Here is a 22898-nt window from a genome sequence, read left to right on the forward strand (position 1 = left end):
TATGGGACTTCCGTTGTCGTCCATGTCCTCTGCACCCTCCCCCACAGCGAAGCCGCGGCTGACATCTCGGTGTGGGATCCGGACAGATCGGGTTGGAGCAGCTTCAAAAAAGGTATGTATACTCGTTTTTTCTTTTACAGGGCTAGAGAAGTGTTAGAATGCTGGTGGCTATAGATGCAGGGATTTAAGTTTTTGCATGGACTTCCACTTTACTTTTTAAATATGAAATCCTAGGATTTTGAGCTTGGCCCTCCTGCCCTCCAACTTACAGGAAAATTGCAGACACTAGAGAAGTACTTGGTTACAGGGCTTTGATAGCATATTTTTTTAGAATGTGGATCCTTTACCTTTTAATTACCAAGAGATTTGTGAAAGTGAACCTTGCAGTCTGTTTTTCATTGGCATTTCTGTTTAATATTGTTATAGTTTTTAACAAAGTTAAATTCTGGGGACCTATAGAATAGCCCATTGTAAAAAGTTACATTGACAAGGTTACAGTACAGTACACAAGGCACAGTGCGTTCTGTTGTAACAAAGACTTTCAATTAGCTGTGTCAGGCTACTGAGAGATTCAGGGCACCTATGTATCAGCGGGCAAAAGAAGAGTACAGTATTAAGAAAAGATAGGGTAGTGAGGGGAGGTTGGGGTTTGAGGGGGGCCTTTCCGAATCCTGTGTGTCAGCTTGGAAGATTATTAGTAGGGTTTAAAGCTTCAAGAGACTGTCTGAAATTTTCCTTGGTGTTCCACAACACTGGTTTTTAATCAAAACCATTTCTGTTTACAGGTATAACAAGGACATTCTCAAGTGTTAGCTCTGTGGTAGGAAGATACTGTACAACAGTCTCTTTGAGGGATTGCTGGTCCCATATTTATTTTCATTTGTGGTATTACCTGAAAAGCAATTCACTTCAGCAGTAAAAACAAGGAAACAAAGGCCTACTTACTTCAGCAAATACATAAGTCCATGTAGTAGGCTTTTGGTCAGCCTGAACAAACTCCATTTGGTAGGTGAAAGCTCCATGTGCTCTTGGACAGAAAAAAAAACCCAAACATTCTATCTGTTCACCCTCACAGGAAGTCCTCTGCACAACCCCCTTCCTGTAATGCCGCGTACGCACGATCGGACTTTACGGCATACTTGGTCCGGCGTACCAGATTTTGAGGACAATTCAATCGTATGTGGGCTCCAGCAGACTTTGTTTTATCAAAAGTTTGACGAACTTAGATTTGAAACATGTTTCAAATCTATCCGACGGACTCGAGTCCGGTCGAAAAGTCCGCTTGTCTGTATGCTAGTCCAACGGACAAAAACCGACGCTGGGGCAGCTATTGGCTACTGGCTATGACCTTCCTTGTTTTAGTCCGGTCATACGTCATCACGTACGAATCCGTTGGACTTTGCTTGATCGTGTGTAGGCAAGTCCGTTCATTCGGAAAGTCCGTCGTAACTTCCGTCAAAGTCCGCCGGGCAAAGTATGCTGTAAAGTGTGTACGCGGCATGAGTCTTCCTGACCCTCCTATAACTAGCCATGTATCCTGGTAGGTGGACGTAACAACCAGGGTGGCCATCAATTCTGCAGCCCAAGCTCCAGGCTCAGTTTTTTGAAAAGTCTCCTAAATAGAGAGACCAACATATTTTCCTCACCAGGCTTCCCTGGAGCCCACAACCACCCACTTCACATCCTTCTGCAACCAATATTCCCAATTAACCACCCCGTCTTCCCTTAGTCCAGATTCTGTCAAAAGGAATATCAGCAATGCCTAATAAATTAAAATTCAACAGAGGAAATATTCTTGCAGGAGTTTCAGGAAAAGGAGAGTGTTATAGTGGGAACTATGCTGCATCTGAGCATCACAAATTGAAAACACTTTTTTTGGGTTCATTTTTAATATTCAATGCAAACTCACTCTTGCATTCATGTCTTCTTGCTTTATTTTGCTTAGAAATCACTTGGAGAAACACCACCTAGAATTTCTGGCTGTGGGCATCTTGAGTAAGGGCAGATGATTCATGTAGCATTTACTTCCTGGAATCCATCTGCCCTTAGTTCAGACATGCAGACAGAAGGACGTGCTTAGCTGAGAAAACCCCTACCCCCCCTTCTGAAGATTTCTGAGATGTATGACATCATTTCTCTAGGCAAGAAACTAAGCAACTGAAGAAATGTAAAAAAAAAAAACAAAAAAAAAAAAACAAATATATACTTTCCTATTTAATTTCTAATGCTAGCAGCATAAGGATTAAAAATAGTCAGTGTTCATTGAGAGAGTGAACTTCCACTTTAAGGTTTGCTTTATGGGGTGATTGAATATATTATATACAGAAGGCAAAGTAGAAAACACCTTTAGTACTTCACACTGATATTACGAGTAATTCTAAAGACCATAACAAGTATAGATTTATATTTAAGAATTTCCTGCGGCGATATGTTTAAGCTTCTATGTGGGCTATGTAGGGTAAGGCTCGTGTGTTTTTTGTTTCCTTCTAATATAGAAATCTTATAAAAGCCTCCTGTCAGCACATTGCTGCTTATTCCTCCAGCTAAGTACTTTCTTATCATAATCAGGATCAAGGCTATCTCCATACCTATTCTGAAATACGGCATCACCCTGAGACCTTACATATCTCCTTCCTCTGCTGCTTGTAGTGTTGTCGTAATTTGCGTAATGCCAAAGCCGGATCTTATTTCTTAATTCATCTTTCATCTGTGTCACATGATTTTGCCACATGAGATTTTGACATAAGGTGTGAATGTTAATGAACTCTCATTTCTTGGAAATTACATAGGGGATTAGGCATGCTTTTGTACATTTTAATATACTGAACCAGTTTTATTAAATGACTTTATATTATCAACATGGCATATGCTTGCAGTAGATCTTCTATATGCAGAAAAATGTCAGACTGTTTTTGGTCCATGTTTGAGGCAAACATATAAAGTTGGGTCTGATTATTTTCTTTTTGCTAAAAATAATTTATGGTGGTGAATTTAGCAATCTAAAGCTTTTCATCTCAATGACTACTATTTACAGCCATGGAGAGATTTTCTGCATATGGATAGATGTCTTGTCAAATATGTTCTCAAAAATGTTAATGTAAAGTCTTTGATTCTTCTGTTGGCTGTGGTGGGATTTTTGTTGCATAAATTCTGCAGCTTTTTCAGGCCCCCTCTCATACGTATCCTGAACCTAGGCAGGTAGTCTTGATGCACTTTTTTCTGTTTCTCTCTTTTTGAGTTTTCAAGTAAGAACGAAAACAATATAAAATAGCAATATCAAGTACAATAAGGAACTGCCATATGTATACAGTATATGAGTGCTGACAAAAAAAAATCAACATCCCATTAAAAGTCCAGCAGTAAATATAAGAAAGACCGCCAAGGTGGTCAACAATTAGGAGTCCATTGTTGTAGTGTCGAACAGGCCATATTCTAAGGCGAGGTCAATCAACAAATAGCCTACGGCAGTGGTCATCAACTCCTGTCCTCAGGACCCACTAACAGGCCAGGTTTGTAAGATAACTGAAATACATCACAGGTGATATCATTTTCTGCTCAGTGATTGCAGTATTCTAGTCTGCATCTCCCCAAGGTAATACATAAAACCTGGCCTGTTAGTGGGCCCCAAGGACTAGGTTGATGACCACTGGCCTACGGGACAGACCAACACTGTAGACTTGGCAGAGGGTTCGAGCAGGACTACACCCAACCACCTGGGCAGGCGATAATGATTCAAAATAAACTATAACATATATAGAATCCACAGGGGCTCTAACCAATAGACACGCACATCCACCATAAAATCATCAGATAATATATTGGAATCTGTATAATTTTCTTTGATATAATGCACTTTTTTTATGTTTGCGGAAATTATTGTGCAAGAGCAGAACACACATTTGTCAAGCGTTTTTCATGCGCTTCCAATAAAGACTGGGCAATGTGCGGTTCTGTCCAAACGAAGCTTATACTTTTTCTAGTTTTGACTTGACAAGCAACGCAACACTCAGAACCCATTAAGAGTAATGGGATTATTAATCTTAAGCGTTTAAAGAACTGCATGATAAAAAAAAAACTCAGGTGTGAATGGGGACTTAGAGTGGTTTCGCTCTAGTCTGTATAATATTAGGACTTATTTATCAAAAGACTTGTCGGTTGCAGTCAGTCAAATCCTCTTTCATTTGCCTCCAAGGAAAAAGAGAAGGCCCCCACCCAGAAAAGGGAATGGCAGAATATGTATGCTGTGAGCAGATACCATTCATAAATACAGGTCTCTGGAGCTGGAGCACCAATGTAATCTGACCACATGTAGTGCAAACATGCTTGTACATTATACTAATGACCATAGAGTGCAAAGGTCTGCCTGAGTGGACACAAATTGCATAGTTTTTATAAATCTAAAATTTACAATACCCAGTACATTCTCCTTTAGAATTACCAACACAATGGTATGTGAGAACCAAAGTAAATTATTCTGGCAATTTTGTATCCAGTCAGGCAGGTTGCACTACATAGTTGTTGTCAAATTGTAACATTACTATTGAGCTTTTAGGATATCCTACAAACAGATTGTAATGTGTATGGCCAGGTGAAGCATTCATTTTTACATGCTTCAAATTCAGATTTTAAAGAGGAAGTAAAGCCTCTGGAAAAAAAAAAAAAAAAAAATACACCCTGCAATACAAAGGCATAATGAGCTAGTATGCATAGCATACTAGCTCATTATGAATTACTTACCTGAGATTGAAGCCCCACATCGGCCCTTGTTCGCCTCCTCCGACGCCGCCATCTATCCCGGAGTGACTTCCGGGTATCTTGGTTCTGGCGGTGTGACTGGCCAGAGCCGCGATGATGTCACTCCAGCGTACGCACGCGGGTGCTGCCACTAACGGCATGATTTCTGTTAGAAACTGCACGCTCAGTGCACCTGCGCAATATTCCTTGGTACATGTCAAAGTTAAAAGGACAGCGCTAGGGGTCCCAAGAATGTACCCTCTAGGTGCCGCTATTTCTGCAAATATCTCCTAAACCTTTTAGGTTTAGGAGATATTTCTTGCACCTACAGGTAAGCCTTAATCTAGGTTTACCTGTAGGTTAAAGTTGTAATGGGTTTACAACCACTTTAAGAATAATTTCTCTTGGAATGTAAAGTGAAACCACACTTCTGTTAAGAAAAAAATAATAATAAACCTCTCTTATACATTGCAAGGAGTTTAGCTAAATTCATTACCTATTCCTACCTGCTTCTGTTCTCTGGACAAATGACAGATCATTGCACTTAATTATTCAAGCAACCACAAACATTTCTAAATGGGTCTAACATGCTATAATCACATGATCGGTGTTATAAAAAGAAAAAAAATCTGTATTTCGGCATCCCTCCATGCAATATTCCTTGGTACATGTCAAAATTAAAAGGACAGTGCTAGGGGTCTCAAGAATGTACCCTCCAGGTCTGTGAGGTCCCCCGGAAAAGCAGTTGACCAGTCACACAAAAGTATGAGTTAACACTGCTGAGAATATACCTAAAAAAAACAAACCGTGTTGCCATTGCTTGAATTTTCTGTGGTATTTAGAAAACCTTAAATGGTTGTAGAAAGAAATAAGAGACTGTTAAAAAAAAAAAAAAATTAATTGATTTTTTTTTTTTTTTTTTTTTAAGCAAGTTGTTTCGCTCAGACCACACTATTAAAGTAGAATTCCAGTCTATATCTAACCAAGCCTAAAATTGCTCCCACCCTCATTCAACCTACCCTGTAAAAAAAAAAAAGAAAGATGCTTATTCTTATCAATTCTCACAGCACCCCGGTCCGGTCATGCAGCCTCCCCATCAGCTGGCTTTAGGGGAGAGGAGAGATTGCCAACCGTGTCTGGAATGCCTGAGCAGTGACTTCACCCATAGGGTACAGTGGGGCATCTATTGTTGGCTGTCCCTTCTCTCCCCTGAATCCGATACCTGGAGCCGATCACGTAACCGGACCGGAGAGCCCTGAGAATAGGTAAGTGTAAGCATCTTTCTTCTACAGTGTAGTTAGAAGGGGGTGGGAGCAGTTTTAGACCTAGTTGGATATAGACTGGTATTCTACTTTGCCAGTAGATTTTTTTCAAGCCTTTACCATACAGTGTTTAAGTGTAGTAAATGGACACGTTTCGGGATATAATCACTTAGGTTCTTATAAGAAGCATGGACACTTTTTATTCATAGATTAGGCACCAATCAGTTAGTGTCACCTATATCCTGATCTAACAGATTATATTTTTGAATGCAATATTTCAAATTTTTCCATGGGTGCCCAAATATATGACAATAGCGCGTAAAATTAAACTGTAGCAATGTCAGTGCCCTCTGAACTATTCTTTTGTTTCTCTAGTTATAGGTAGAACACAAAAATAAGTATTTGTGTGGAATAAGATGACATGTCCAACAAAGTTTTTTTTTTTCTTTACAATATAGCAATGGTATAGTATTAAACCCTATACTATGGTATAGTATTAAACCCACTATGGTTAAAAACCATATTACTCTATATCAGGGATATGCAATTAGCGGACCTCCAGCTGTTGCAGAACTACAAGTCCCATGAGGCATAGCAAGACTCTGACAGCCACAAGCATGACACCTGGAGGCAGAGGCATGATGGGACTTGTAGTTTTGCAACAGCTGGAGGTCCATTAATTGCATATCCCTGCTCTATATAAATGCAATTATTAACGTCCGCAGTAATTTTATTTTTTTTCAAGTTTCCCCTTTATACATTTTATTTACCCTTAATATATTAAGAGCATTCCATCTTCCAGGTGCACAATTTGTTTCTTGTTTCAAATCTTTACGTAAAACATGCCACTGGCCGTGTTTGAAAGATATTCAAAGAATTCTGTATATCTGGGCTGGGGCAGATGTGCGGATCTCATGAAGGGGATGTGAACAAGTTTTTGGCAATTCCACAAAAATTCTGATAAGGGTCCTGGTGGTTTAGTATATTCTATCTAGCTATTTGTTTCACCACATCCCTACTGGCTGCTATTGAAAATCAGCTGATTGAGGAAGCGGTTATTCTCAGTAGACAGTTGTAGTAAAAACATCCCAGTGTCTATCATTGGTGTACACGCAGATAGAGATCACAGGCTAAAGGCACAGAGTTAACAGTGGCTGTGTGTCTGGTGGTCTCTGTGATGGCCGTAGACAAGTGTCACAAAAAGTAACAGTATTTTTGTTTACTTTGGAGAGCCCCCCCCCCCCCCCCTCCTCTCACAAAGGAGAAACGGGACGGAGAAGGATTGCAGCCTGATCCAGGAATAGGTAGGCTGCATCCAAGGTCAGTGGGTTTTTTTGTGTTTTTTTTTTTTTTTTTTTTTTAAGTGCCACTGTCCACCAATGTTGTGCGATTATTTAAAAAGGGGGGGGGGGGGGGGGGTAAAGTGTCTGCATCAATCAAAAGGGATTGTTTTGTGAAGGGGTGAGGTGTTAAAATGCTAATGAATTTCCAATGATTGTGGGAGGGATGACCTCTATCCATTGCAATGTTCTTTTTCTAATAAATAAACAATTGGACTTGACTTTAGAGGGCACCTTTTAAAGGCTCAGCACGTGATAACCACCACAATATCAGCATGCTTCTTCGTATCCAAAAACATTTTGGAAAAAATAAATACTTTGGGGTGTCCACTTTTGAAAAAGGTGTCACTTTGGGAGTGAAGTGTTCACACTGTCCTAGCATTTTATTTTATGTTTTTTAACCGTAAGGGAAACAATTTTTTTTCAAAACTGTTTAGACCCCTTTTACACTGAGCCGCGGCCGCGTTAGCACTAAAGCGCCGCTCGTTTTAGCGCTGATTAAGCAGCAGTTTTCGGCTGCTAGCTGTGCGCTTTTAAGCCCAAAGAAGGGGTTAAAAACTGCCATGTTGCGGCACTTCCGAAGCACTTTTCAGGCACTTCGGATTCATTCCAATGGGCAGGGGTGTTTTGGGAGGGCTGTATACAGCCCTCCCAAACTGTCCCAAAGATGCTACTTGCAGGACTTTTTCTAATGTCCCGCTAGCGCTTCACCCGGGTGTGAAAGCACCCATTGAAGAGAATAGCAGTTTTCAGGTGCTATTTCTAGTGCTAAAATGTCTGAAAAATGCCTCAGTGTGAAAGGGGTTTTAGCCCTCATTCACACAAGGCGGACTCCGCTTCCATGGAGCCCGCCTCGGTCCGCCGGCTTAGCGGGAGATCTCTCCGTTGATCTCCTCTGAGCTGGGGGATGACAGGTCCCTCTCTGCTCACTGAGCGGGGAGGGGCTTGTCAGGCGCCACTGCTGCCTATGGAGGGATCGGATGAAAATGGACAGCATGTCTGTTTTCATCAGATCTCACCCGATCCGATCCACCAGCAAAGGATCCGGACGTAGGGCCATCCGTCTGCTTTTAGCGAATCGGACGGGGTCGGATGTCAGCAGACATGTCTCCGCTGACATCCGTCGCTCCATAGGCTAAAATGGAGTGCCCGTTCAGGTCCGCCGTCAAAACTGACAGGCGGACCTGAACGGTCCGATCGTGTGAAAGGGGCCTAAGTCTTTTTTCCTTGTATAGTAAAAAATAAAAAAACAAAGTGGTCTCTAAAAATGATACAAAATGAATTTGGGTGTAGTGTTGCATGACTAAAGCTCCGCACACGTGAGTCCCACACACCCCGTTCGGTCAGCTTCTGTCGAAGAGGGCATGACCAGAAAAGATCTGCTGATCGGCTCCCGATCACCGCTCTCAGCCAAGGGCTGAGAGTGCTGACTGGAGTGCTCTGGCGGGAGGGCCACCCCATTGTCAGAACACTATAGCACAGTAGCGGAGATCACCGTGCTAACATCAGATTGTTAGTACAGTGGCTCTGACCTGAGCTGTCAGTTTTTTGTCTTTTTTTTTAGTTCAGCTCGCTGGGTTGAAGGCAATTCTAAATGTGCATTTACTTAAATGTCTTTTTTACATACAACTGACATACCTACTTGAATGTGATCCTTTGGAATACATTTTTGCTTGAAAGGGGAATGTTTACTATACTACTGAGACCTTCCTGTCATTCCACACAACTGTCAGGCTCTATTCACACAGGGTCAACTTTGGATCCGACTTCAAGTCGCCCCTAGTCGCCTCAAGTCGCGCTACATGAAAAAATCAATGTAAGTGAATGGATCCGTCTTAATGCACACTACTGCAGTCGCTCCGACTTCAGAAAAGGTTCCTGTACTACTTCAATCCGACTAGAAGGCGACTTGTACCCATTGATTTCAATGGAAGTTGCCTCCAAGTCTGATCACCGTTCATACTGAGGCAACTATACAGGAAGCAGAAAGGAAACAGAAAGTAATTTACTCCACTAAACAGCCAGCCCCCTCCTTCTCACACACAGCTGATAAGCTCTGATTGGCCACTTGTAAAGTTCCCTGTCCTGGAGGCGACTTCAAGTTGTTTTGTAAGTTGCCCCAAGTCGCGCTGTGATTTATACTCAAGTCGTGTCCAGGTTGCCTCCCAAAGTCGCGCTGGAAGTCGTGTTGCCCCTGTGTGAATGGGCTCTAAGGTTCACTGGAATCTTGTCCCTGCTGTCCTATTAAGTCTTATTGTTAAGTTGGATAACGTTAAACAGACTTGTGTGATGAAACTACAGCTTTTTGTTTACGTTAGCGCAATTTTTTCTCTTAATGGTTTAATCACTTATCTTAGCTGAGAACTTTGGGCCAAAAGATGTTAAAAAAGAAAGGTTGGGGGTTTTACTTGTGAAGTTTATCCAAAACTGAAATATGATTTTATTTTGCATATATCTGTTTTTTACGCTATATTTGTTATGGTTAATGCAAAATGTATTATGGTTAGTGATTATACCATTATGGATGTACTTGGAAGCTGTCCATTGGATTTACTGGCATTTATTGTGCTCAGCTAATCAACTGGCACACAGAGTACATTGAATTATGTTGGTAAATGGAGGAGTGTCTCAATAAACAGCCTTGTCCGAGTGCCCTTTGTAAATGTCAGGGAGTGTAAAAGATTTGAGTTTTTCTCCAGCGTTTTTAGATCACACAAATGGGCATTGTCTGCTGTTCACAATAAAGTAAGCACACTAACTTGAAGCATTCCTGGGATGCCCAGATTAGCATGTCCAAGGCAGCATGCACTCCATTTCTTTCAAATCCTATCCTTACTCACTGTGCTTTGTTGGACATATTTGCTTTAGTTAAAAGTTCAAATGGCCATTCATTTTTTTTTTTTTTTCAGCAGCAAATTACTAGTAGATTTTTCAATTTATAGTAGCTGAAAAGACAAACAAGGACAATGTTTGAAAATGGCACATGCTTGTACAAGAAACAAAATGGAAGCAAGTGGTCATTATATTTAGGAAAGTGTTGCACTTTATATTTTTGCTTTAGAATCTGTGTGTTCCCAGATTGTGTATATCACTCTCTGTATGGCATGTACTGGCATGTTAAATTTGAAATCCTTGAGCAGCTTAAAAAGAAAGGCTGGTCTCTACATCCTTCAGTTCCCATATTTTTATCATGACCCAGAAATGTAATTCCATATCTCTTTTGCAGCACCATCTGCTCGTGGATTCGGGTACTGTTGCACAATTTATAAAATCGAGTGGTCATTACAGTATTTCAGTGGTTGGACATACATATTCTGTGGTGCTTTACTGAATATACTATATAGTGCATTCCTAAAGTATTCAGATCCCATTCACTTTTTTCAAATTTGGTATGTTGCAGCTTGATTCTCCAGTGGTTTAAATTCTTTTTTTTTCAAATTAATCCATACTCCATAATGACAAGGTGAAAACAGCATTTTAGAAATGTCTGTGAATTTATTAAAAAGAAAAAATTGAAATATCACATGTATTTAAAGCAGAGTTCCACCCAAAAGTGGAACTTCCGCTCATTTGTCTCCTCTCCCCCTCTGGTGCCACAATTGGCACCTTTCGGGGGGGGGGCAGGATACCTGACAGGTAACCTGTTCCCACTTCAAGAAGTCCGGACCCCTGACATCACACCGCGGGGCTCCCTCCTCCTCTCCCTGTCGCCAGGCCAATAGCAGAGAGGAGCGGGGCCTCGCGCATGAGCAGTAGGGTTCCCGGCGTGCAGCCATAAGGGTACACTGCTGGGTATCCTTACCCACAATGGCTGCAGCAGCACCCGACAGCTGATAGAAACATCAGCTGCGGTGCCAACATCGCTGGACTCCAGATCAGGTAAGTGTCCTATTGTTAAAAGCCAGCAGCTGCAGTAGTAGTGTATGTAGTATGAGTAGCTGCTGGCTTTTAATTTTTTTTTTTTCTTTTTGGGGCGGAACACCGCTTTAAATTGATTGTAAATGATCACCTTGTAAGACAACCCATTTAGTATAAAATAGAAATGAAAGGCAAAACATTTTTTGTTTAGATATTAAAAAAACATTATAAATACTTTTTCTCCCTTTTTTATAATTGATCACATTCCCTCTGTTCTCAGCTGCATAAGAGCTGGGAGAAGCAGCAGCAAACTGAGCTCTAGTGAATGGCTGTGCAGGGGGGGGCGTGTTAGGACAAGTCTGAGATCACTGGAGGAGAGTACACTGAGTTTCCAGCATAGCTGACCATAGTGTGCTCTATTGCTTAGTGTGGTCCATTTTTAATAGGAAAGCAGAGGGACTAGCAGGAAGATCAGGGATTTCACATAAAAGAAGCAATACAAAGAGAACAGGATACTTTCTCATACAAGTACATTATACAGCAGGCGCATATCAGGAATATTAAGTATTCAGACCCTTTACTCAGTACTTTGTTGAAGCACCTTTGGCAGCAACTACAGCCTTGAGTCTTTTTGGGTTTGACGTGACAAGCTTTGCACACCTGGATTGAGGGATATTCTGCCATTCTTCCTTGGAAATCCTCTCATGCTATGTTAGGTTGGATAGGGACCAGCCATTTTCAGGTCTCTCCAAAGATGTTTAATAGGGATCAAGTCAGGGCTCTGGCTAGGCCACTCTAGGACATTCACAAAGTTGTCCCTAAGCCCCTCCTGTGTTGTCTTGGCTGCGTGCTTAGGATCATTGTCATGTTGGAAGGTGAAACTTTGGCCCAGTCTGAGGTCCTGAGCGCTGTTGATTTTAGGATATTGCTGTACTTTACTCCATTCAGCCAATCTCTGAGCATTTCCAGCCCCCCTCCTCACAGACTCATCTCCCCCCCCCCCCCCCCCCCCCCGCTGCCTTCACACACAGGTCCCAGAAGAAAGTGGGACCATTTAGAAAGCACAGCATGCCCCCCTTATTTACAATGCCGGTGCCTGCACCCAAAGCCGAATCATGCTGCTGACTTTTCTTTTCCAGACTGCTGACTTTTAGCTGCTGACTTTTCTTTTCCAGACTGGAGCGCCTCTTTAAAAGAGCAGTTCAGGAAAGCAGAGAAACAAAAAAATCATATGCACTTAAGTGGCTGCAGCACCGATCCCAGCTGCAGATTTCCCCACCGCTTTTACCTCAAGAACTGAGCGATTGAACACAGCTGATCTCTCGGTTCTCTCCCTCCGCTCTGAGCAGAGACCAATGACTGTTAGTTATCAGCTCTCTGCTCAGCACTCAGTGGAGCGCTGGGCTTTGAAAGGGATGGGAGGGGCTGGCTCAGGCTGAAAACAAGTTACAGGAGTACAGAGCAAACTGCACTCCTGTGATCCATAGGAGAAGTGTAGCAAAAAAAGCTTTGGCTATACTTCTCCTATACCCCCCTAGCATTTCTAGCAGCTGCAGCCATCATGAGTAAGGGAAGATGATTCATGTAGCAATTGTGCTTAAAGGAGAAGTTTGCTTTCGGCAACATGTTACATGTTTCATCTGTTTTTAGGGTGGAACATGTAACATCTGCCCGATCCCTGCACTCCCTGTGACATCAGGCCAGGGATCTTCTGCCCGTACCTGTTGTCACTTTTTTGATTCACAGATCCCTGTGAATCAATAAACTACAGGTACCAACAGCCTTTTCAGCTCTCAGCTTGTACTTCTCAATGAACTGCCAGGGCACTGTTGAGCACTCGAGTAGTTTGAGTCTTTCTGAAAACTTCTTACCATGACTGTCTGCAGGAGTCTCGCATGGCATCCGGAATCTGCTGATTGCAGTTGCAATGCTTTCCAGGCTCCTACAAAGAAAAATAGTAAATGCATATTTTTTTACCTTCAAAAAAAATGTGCAGTTATTATAATTTTTTTTTTTTTTTTTTTTTAAGTGAACTTCTCCTTTAACTAGCGTTAATCCTAGAATATATTTTCTGAAATATTATTCCATCCCACCAAATGTGGTCTGCAAAATATGTTAATGTTCATTGGATCATTCCAGGTACGTATAAAATATTTATTAACTTACTAGGTTATGTATTTGGACCAAGACTTTTGCTGTCTGTGTTTGAGAATTGTAATTGTGCTTTGAGTGTTGCATAGCAATATGTAGTCTGTGGAAACATGACAAATTAGAATGCAAATTTTATTTTAAACTTGTAATTATGGAATAATGTTTATTCTGTAGTTCTTGTTAGACAATCATGTACAAATCATTGCTTTCATTTGCTGTGCTCTGGAGTGATGATTTTCTTCGGAATAGCTGTTTTTGTTCCTGCAATGTTAATTGCAGCTTCTGACACCTCACTGTTGCTGGTAATCCCTAGAGTGCTCCATGGAGGAAAACAAGTGCCTGTACATGTTAAGATTGCAAGCATGACTAACATTTATAGGAAATCTATGCTCATATTCTCAGATTACAAATATTAGCTTGAAGCAAATTATAGATTTAACACCCAAGAAGTAGCACATATGTATCAGTGATTTAGCGGTCTGTTCATCTTTAGACATACAGATGTTGAAAGTAGCCTGTATCCAGGGGCGGACTGACCATTGAGCCACTCGGGCACTGCCCGGGGGCCCCATCAGGGTTGCCAGCCTCAGTAAAACCAGGGACAGTATGTATAAATCTGTGTTTTTTTTTTACATCTGTCTGTGTATACTGTGTGTACATGTATGTGTATACTGTGTGTGTGTATACTATGTGGCCCCATAATCTCTGATTGCCTGGGGGCCCCATAATCTCCTATTGCCCGGGGGCCCCATGAGTTATCAGTCCGCCCCTGCCTGTATCTGCACAGAAGTTACTGGAAATTTGTCAGAGCCAGTGCAACAGAAATAATGCACACCTTTTGAAGTACTCATTTACCACATATAACTTGATAGATGTATAATGTAGTGTGTGGATCCTGTCTGCCGTCCAGTTTTCAAGCAATCCGCCTTTGAAACTGCCAGCTATTATCAGTGACACCATGCAACTCATAGTGTCACTCAGCCCCTTCGCACTCTCTGGGTCTTTTGATTGATGGAATAAGGGCCAAGACGGATGTCGTTTCCCAATCAGCCAATGAGCCATGCTTGTCTGTTATTGGTGTTGGGCATTCTTTCCATTCAGAGATTATGATGTCATGTGCACGTGCTTTGCAAGTGCAAGGAAAGCCTGTCTAGAGATTCACATACTCTTCCCTTCCAAATGGCTTTTTGTTGTAGCTTTTTAAAACCAGTGGTCCTCAAACTCTATGTCCAAAAGGCCAGGTCACTGTTGGTCACATTGTTTAGCGCCACATCCGTTGGAGTAAAAAGAATTGGAGGTTAGTGGGAGTAAAAATTATCCTATGTCAGTGGTAAGTGGGGAGCAATAAACATCCTGGCATCAGAGACTATAATAAATGCCCCTGGGTCAGTGGGAGGAATAGGGCCAGCATTAGCATCAGTGGTTAGTGACAGGAACATTGCCCCATCATTTGTGTCAGTGAAATAAATGGTGGACCATCACTGGTGTCAGTGATCATCTGGAAGAATGTTACCCATTCATTGGTGTTAGTGGGAGGAATGGTGCCCAAGCATTATTGTCAATGGGGAGGATTGGTCCTCATCATTGGTGTCAGTGGGATGAATGGTGCCCCAGCATTGGTGTCAGTGAGCGGAATGGTGCCCCAGCATTGGTGTCAGTGGAAGGAATGGTGCCCCAGCATTGGTGTCAGTGGGAGGAATGGTGCCCCAGCATTGGTGTCAGTGGGAGGAATGGTGCCCCAGCATTGGTGTCAGTTGGAGGAATGGTGCCCCAGCTTTGGTGTCAGTGGGAGGAATGGTGCCCCAGCATTGGTGTCAGTGGGAGGAATGGTGCCCCAGCTTTGGTGTCAGTGGGAGGAATGGTGCCCCAGCTTTGGTGTCAGTGGGAGGAATGGTACCCCAGCATTGGTGTCAGTGGGAGGAATGGTGCCCCAGCTTTGGTGTCAGTGGGAGGAATGGTGCCCCAGCTTTGGTGTCAGTGGGAGGAATGGTGCCCCAGCTTTGGTGTCAGTGGGAGGAATGGTGCCCCAGCTTTGGTGTCAGTGGGAGGAATGGTGCCCCAGCTTTGGTGTCAGTGGGAGGAATGGTGCCCCAGCATTGGTGTCAGTGGGAGGAATGATATCCCAGCATTGTTGTCAGTGGGAGGAATGATATCCCAGCATTGTTGTCAGTGGGAGGAATGATATCCCAGCATTGTTGTCAGTGGGAGGAATGATATCCCAGCATTGTTGTCAGTGGGAGGAATGATATCCCAGCATTGTTGTCAGTGGGAGGAATGATATCCCAGCATTGTTGTCAGTGGGAGGAATGATATCCCAGCATTGTTGTCAGTGGGAGGAATGATGCCTCAGCATTGAGGTCAGTGGGAGGAACCATGCCTTAACATTCTTGGCTGCATGATTCATATAAAGTCCCATACTCTCCCCCTTTTTCCATATAATAGGGATGGAGGCATTTGTTCTTATATGTTCAAAGCCTCATATAAAGTCCCAACTGTTTCCTTTTTCTTTATTCAAATTGTCAGTGGGAGGAATGGTGACCTAACATTGATGCCCCCAGCATTAGTATTCAGTGACACTTACCTCTGTGCAGCATCCATGCCTCATGCTGCTCCTTGTGGTTATGTCATGGTCGGAACGATGTAGATGCTATGGAGTAGGAAATCAATCGACTTAATACTGCCTTTGACAGATGCTGGGAGCTGGAACGCAAAGGACACATTCCAGTGACTGTCAGAGACCTGTATAAGGCAACCAACGGGCTGTGTTTAATAACTACAGATAATGATCAACTATAGCAGCAGATCACCCGTAGTATGTTTCAGTCTATGTGCTACTAAATAGATATGGTTTCTTATATGGCTGAATACTGTTGAATAGAATTTTTTACTAACCTGGCACAACTGCCTAAATGCTTCTTTCATTGTTTTATTACAGTTTTTATTATTCTGAACAGAACTGTTAGCCTTTTACAGGATTCCTTTTCTTCTTTTAGTTAAGTTATATTGATCATGTTGATGGTAAAATAAAGCACACAGAGGTGATAAAAAATTTGTGTGGCAAGAACTCGCCCAGCCTTGATGAATTCTGGATGTATATTGCTTAATCCAATTCTTTCTACCTGAATCAGAAAAAAAGATTGTGTTTTGGCCAATAGACAGAGATGACGAGCTTCGGAAATCCATATTGGGTATAATACGGTCAGAATTCGTCAAAGGCTGAATGCTTGTCACATTTATTGGAAAACGGTATTCATAAATGGACCCCTTATAAAAAAAATTCTTGCCCACTTCAAGTTTTTCCCATGACATCTCATTGCTATACAAACTGCTTCTGGCAGCTGCACATTTAAACCCTCAAGCCTATGTCATAAATGTGTCACTGGCGCAAAAATTAGTGTTTCAAAAACTGTGATAATGATTATGTGTTGTCAACTGCAGCTAAAATGTTTTCGCTACAATGTGAAATGGCAGATCAACCAATATAAATAGCCATGCTAAATAAAGTAAATAACATCATGCTGTGATCAAAATATGAACACCACTAGATAATGTGCCCTTAAATAAATCCACAATTTAAAATATGTATATTTATGCAAGAATAATTGCTGGTGCGTAATCACTCTTCCGTGATTTAATATCCCAATTCAGTGCCATGCATGCTATTTACCACTGGTATAATGTGAAATTCTCCACTGTCTAAACTATTCACTCACCAGATAACCTTTAATAAAAAGCGTTATCATCCACTCCACCAGGGATACTGTATCCATTCAATTCTCAATAATAAATGGGATCCTTCAGTCCTCCAAGGTTCATATTATATTGCACTCCTCTTTCACTCAATCATATAATGAAAAAAAAAATGCTGTCATTGTGCAACATGTTTGTTCGAATTTAAACGTTCAGTATAAAATACAGATGCCAACTCACATGTCAAAGTGCCTTCTGAGCTACACGAAGTCTATCCAGCAAACCAGGTCTGTAAATGTCACGCCGCTCTGTGTACTGAAGCTGGCATGCATTCCAATTGTCAGCTGTGGTAACCAAAGGCAGGAACTGACATAACCATCGCGTCACTATGCTTCAGCTTGTTTCGCATGCTCACTGCGTCATCAGGAGCCCTGGAGGATTGAAGGATCCTGTTTATTATTAAGAATTTTAGTGGATACAGTATCCCTGGTGGAGTGGATTATAGCGCTTATTATTAAAAGTTATCTGATGAATGAATAGTTTGGACGGTGGAAGATTTCACATTATACCGGTGGTGAATAGCATACATGGCACTGAATTGGGATATTAGATCACGGAAGAGTGTTTACGCACCAGCAATTATTCTTGCATGAATGGACATTTTTAAATTGTGGATATATTTATGGGCACATTATATAGTGGTGTTCATATTTTGATCACAGGATGATGTTATTTACTTTATTTAGCGTGGCTATCTAAATTTATATTGCTCAAGCCTACCTGGCCCACAGCGAAAAGGAAATGTCTCACACCCTTTCTGTTAGACACTGGTTCATAATCCTTCTCTTAACTCTTACTTCTATCAACAATAATATATCAGAGTGCAACGTTAAGCATGGTGGTACAGACACCCAAGACCGCTGGATCCTCAGGGTTCCCCAATGTGCTGGAGATGTGATCTGGCACCTGGTACCCTTTCCCACTTAGTGGAAGCAGATCACCAACCTCATGACCATGTTTTACAGATATAGGAAATTGATATCACACCTCCTAAATGCAGCTCTCCAAATATTCCCATGGAAGAGATCACTTTCCTTAAACAGGCATGTTGCCACAGTCTTTGTGATTAAATGTAAAATGTTCAAAGGACTGGTTTTCTTTGTTTTTCTGGGATGCTTATTAATACCATTCCATTACATAATTCTGCTTACAAAATGTTTGTGTACTTAGATGTAATACCTGCAAAAAAACAGAAAACACAGAATTGTAAATCATTGTATTGGCATATACACTGTTTCGGAAAGTTGCTATTTATCTTGTATGTGTAAAATTTTATTAGAATTAAAAAAGAAAACATAAATATGTGCTATCTTGTCCCTTATGTTTATTCTTCATAATCAGCAAGTTTTGGGCCACACTTACACAAGCTTACTGATTCGTAGTTGATGGCGAAGAGCCATCTTCACCTGTGTTGGATGCACAGGTGTTGTGTGCAGGCAGCCCATTCAAATCAATGACATGTGGGCAGCTGTATGGATCTCTCTTCACATGGGAGTACAAATCGGTACTTCTGCATGAATGAAGCCTTCAAATTTTTTAAATTTCATATTGTTTTTGTGTAAATGGGTAAAGTGTTTTCTTAAATCTGTTCTAGGTTTCGACAGGGGCAAGGATGAAACTTTGCAAAGTAAAGATGACTCTTCTCACTCCATGTCCAAGAGCAAGGTAATCTCGTGCATGCTTTCCTTGGCTATTATCTGGTTCAACTTCCTTTATCACTAAATGCCCTTTGAAGTCCAGATGTGCTTGTGTTATGTAGCAATACACAGTTATTAGGATACCTGGGTAACTATTTGGTATTTGTTATATTGTACGTAGTAGAGCTCCGGTTTGCTTAGGGGATCATGGGAATTAATCAGCCTTATTCACTGCCCATCTGCCCCATGCAGATATACTGTTGCAGTGATCGCTGGATCTCATATCTGGTAAGTGATCCGCTTCCAGTTAGGGGGCGCACGCATACACTGTCCCGGCTGTGCTGTGATTTGTTACAGCACAAGACAATCAGTGGGAGCTGGCCAATGAGTGATCTCCGGGACCAGCTTATTGCTTCCGTCATTCAGGGAAGAGAGCTCTGTGTTGTAAACAACTCAGAGCTCTGAACACTGACAGGCAATCTTGTTGTTTTTTTTATTCCCGGCAAAGCATTGTTCGGCACACGTTTAACCCCTTGATTGCTCCTAGATGTTAACCCCTTCCTGGCCAGTGTTATTAGTACAATGACAGTGTATCGTATTAGTGTCAACTATTGATGTCAGGCGGTGTACCCCTCAGCCAGCGTGAGCTAGTATCAGATTGCCTGCCACACTAGCGCAGTCCCACTATAAGTCGCTGATCACCACCATTGCTAATATAAAAAGATAATGAAATACAAATTCGAGTGTCTATACCAGATGCTATAACATTCGTGCAAACCAAATAATATACTCTTATTGGGTTTTTTATTCTTTCTTTTTTTTTTTTTTTTTACTTAATATGTTGCAGCATACATTTTGATTTTTTTTTTTTTTTTTTTTTTACAATTTTTTGATTGGATATGTTTTATAGCAGAAAAAAAAATATTATTTTTTAATTTTTTCAAAATTTTCTGTTTTTTTTTTTTTTTTTGTTTATATCTCAAAAATTAAATCCATTGGTGATCAAATACCACCAAAAGAAAGCTGTAGTTGTGTGAAAAAAATAACGTCACACGGTGCCAAATAGCAAATATTTCCCTGGTCATGAACGGGTAAAATCTTCCAGAGGTCAAGTGGTTAATAAAAGTGGGCTGTTACCTCATATAGTAGTTCTCTTCTTGTGCCAGTAAGAAGATCAACAACACAGATTCACAGATAAAAGAAGTTGTCAGGGCATTCATAAATGAAGCCTAGAAGGATAGTCTTTCCAAAGTATTTGATAAGTAAATGGTGACTGCTAATAGGCTGAATCATTCAGTGACTGCGTGTCTCCAGTACTTGCTACATCTCTGTACTACAACACCCAACTCCCTGCACTGCCATCAATTATTATATTACAATTATACAGGATTTATATAGCGCCAACAGTTTGCGCAGCACTTTACAACTGACCGTACAGTTACAATACAATTTAATATAGGAGGATTGAGGGGGCCCTGCTCGGTAGAGCTTACAATCTAAAAGGCAATGAATGTGAAGTTGTACTTCCACTCCCACTCTATTACAGCACTACATAATTTAAAGTGAATGGAGAAGGAGAGTTTAGCCTCCTAGCAATGATTAAAGTGAGTGGTGTTGAGGGCCCAAGGACAGAGATTTCAGCAGAAGAATGAATAAGACAGTGGGTAATGAAAGGAGCACATTCATCTATCCAAAACTGAAATAATAGCGTCTAGTAACCAGATACTGAATTTATAGATTTAAATATGGCATATAATATATAGAAAAACATGTTTATTTTCATTTTTCCTACCTTCAATAGAAAAAGTTGGAAGAACTTTGGTTTTCTAAGGAAATGTATTCTTTTTGTTTTCTCAGATTCATAAGTATGTATCCTCAGGTGTGTAGATATACTAGTATATTTTTTCTGAGTTTTATCATCCAGGGGTATACATTATTTTTATAGGATTCTTGTTACAGTATAAAATACAATCAAACAATGGTAAGGCCCCTTTCAGACCAAGCGGAATCCATCCAAGCAGATCCGCCTGCTCAGGGGGGATCTTTCCACTGATCCCCGCTGAGCAGTGGACAACAGCATAGCGGAATGGACACAATCCACGGACTGCATGTCTGTTTCCATCTGACTGTCATCCGATCCAGCGGATGGATGGCGAACGTATCACCATCCGTCTGTTTTTAGCGTATCAGATTGGATGCCGGCGGGTGACAATGGACAGATATGTCTGCTGACATCCTCCGCTCCATAGAGGGCAACCGGTGGTCTGATCACGTCTGCCTGAAAAACAGACACGCCGACCTTATTGGTCCGCTGGTGTGAAAGGAGCCTAAATGTTATTCTTTTACCTATATTTGTATTTATAATGTTCTCTACACTTCGTTGTTCCTTTGCAGTCTGAGTCTAAATTATATAATGGGTCTGAAAAGGACATTGCTTCTGCCTCAAGCAAACTTACAAAAAAGGAATCACTTAAGGTAAGTAAATTCTGACTGTGGTAAATGTCAGTGGCTTGTGCCAAGGGGGTCTGTTATGGAATGTGTCTTGCTGCAGGATGGGACACTTCATCGTAGTACATTCACTGTAGCCCTTTCAAGGGCTAGCATATATTTCATCTGAATGTGTCTGACAAAATGTTGCAGTGATTTGAACCCTGTATTATATTAAAGTGTAACTTTAGGCTCCAAAATGAAAATGGACAGGCAGGACTTTTTATGCAGAAGAGACAGAACTCACACACATGTGCGGGAGTGATGTCCTCTCAGCCCCCCCAATGACACCAGCGGACAATCGAGACCTGGAATCCGGCCCGTAGTGAGTTCCAGGGACGGTACATCACTGGAAGTTTTGTTCCGCTTTAAGAAGTATAGGATCTTGGAAATATGAGAGATACCCCATAGCCTTCAACGAAGTGCCCAGGCCTTACTTTGTACACCCTGGTCTTCTTCCTCTGCCTTTTTCTCCAGAGCTGTCAGAAATCAGTAGCACCAGCTGTCATTTTGACAGTCAGGTTGCAGCCTTTGTTGCAGTCATGCTGACAAAAGCGCCTGTTATGAGATGAAGCCTGAGAACCTTTATTTCAGGCATTGTTATAAATAAATTGTAACAATATTATTGCTATTATGTTTTCAGTGTTGTCTTTTATGTTAAGATTAAGGCCCCTTTCACACTAGTGGACCAATCGGGTCTGCCTGTCTGCTTTTTCGTGTGGACCAGATTGGACCACCCATTGTTCTCTATGGAGTGATGGATGTGAGCGAACATGTGTCTGCTGACTCCCGCCAGCATCCAATCCGATCAGGTCTGCTACAGACAGATGAGGATACATTCTCCATCCATCTATCAGATTGGATGACAGACAGATGGAAACGGACTGCCAGTCTGGTTCCATCTGACCGCCCAATAGAGAACAGCACGCTGTGTCCATGTACATTGCAGAGCAGGCACGGACCTGTCATCCACCTGCTCAGCGGGAATAAGCGGAAAGATCCCCCGCTGAGCAGGCATATCCGCTTGACAGTCTGCTCCTCCTGAAAGGGGCCTGAAGGCAGTTCCTTTTTTATCTCCACATAATGTCATTAAGAGCAACCTCACAAGTGGAAAAATGTGTTTTTGAAATATATGTAACATATTGCAGCTTACCAGTCCTTAGATGGTGGCTGTATTAGTTTTCTTTAAGCTTTTTGTTTCCTTTAGGCTGGCCATACATTATACAATTTTCTTGTACAATTTTCCTTTAGATTTACTAAAACCATATAATACGAGGTCATACCTAAACACTTTCAATTCGTATGCAATCAGGCAGGCCCTTACATTACATAGGTGAAGGTAAATCTAAAGGAAATGGAATAAGAAAATTGTATAATGTAGGACCAGCTTTATTTTCACCTCATCATCCAGCCAGTAGCACAACTCCTGTCCTAGGGTGGTTACTCTGATTCCTCTACTGCATAAATGAAGGCATTACATAGTCATCCATAGACACCAGCATTTAGATTTAGATATGTAAATAAGCAATAAAAGCCTAAGAGCCCATTCACACAGGGACGACTTGTCAGGCGACCTAGTCGCCTGACAAGTCGCCTCCCGTTCTGTGCTATGGAACTGTTCTAAGGGGAGCGACGCAAGTCGCTCCGACTTAGAAAAAGGTTCCTGTACGACTTCGGGG

General features: G+C 41.6%; 1 protein-coding gene across 4 annotated transcripts in view; it reads left to right on the forward strand.

Annotated features, from left to right (window-relative positions):
• Positions 1-22898, forward strand: part of OSBPL8 (oxysterol binding protein like 8) — a 411605-nt gene that overhangs the window by 303809 nt on the left and 84898 nt on the right. For all 4 annotated transcript variants that reach the window (XM_073620008.1, XM_073620009.1, XM_073620010.1 and 1 more), the window contains 2 exons: positions 18690-18760; positions 21127-21207. In XM_073620008.1, coding sequence (XP_073476109.1) covers positions 18690-18760; positions 21127-21207 — 152 coding nt within the window. The remainder of the gene's footprint in view (positions 1-18689; positions 18761-21126; positions 21208-22898) is intronic.

This window comes from Aquarana catesbeiana, linkage group LG03, assembly GCF_042186555.1.
Source record: "Aquarana catesbeiana isolate 2022-GZ linkage group LG03, ASM4218655v1, whole genome shotgun sequence".
Classification (NCBI taxonomy): Eukaryota; Metazoa; Chordata; class Amphibia; order Anura; family Ranidae; genus Aquarana; species Aquarana catesbeiana.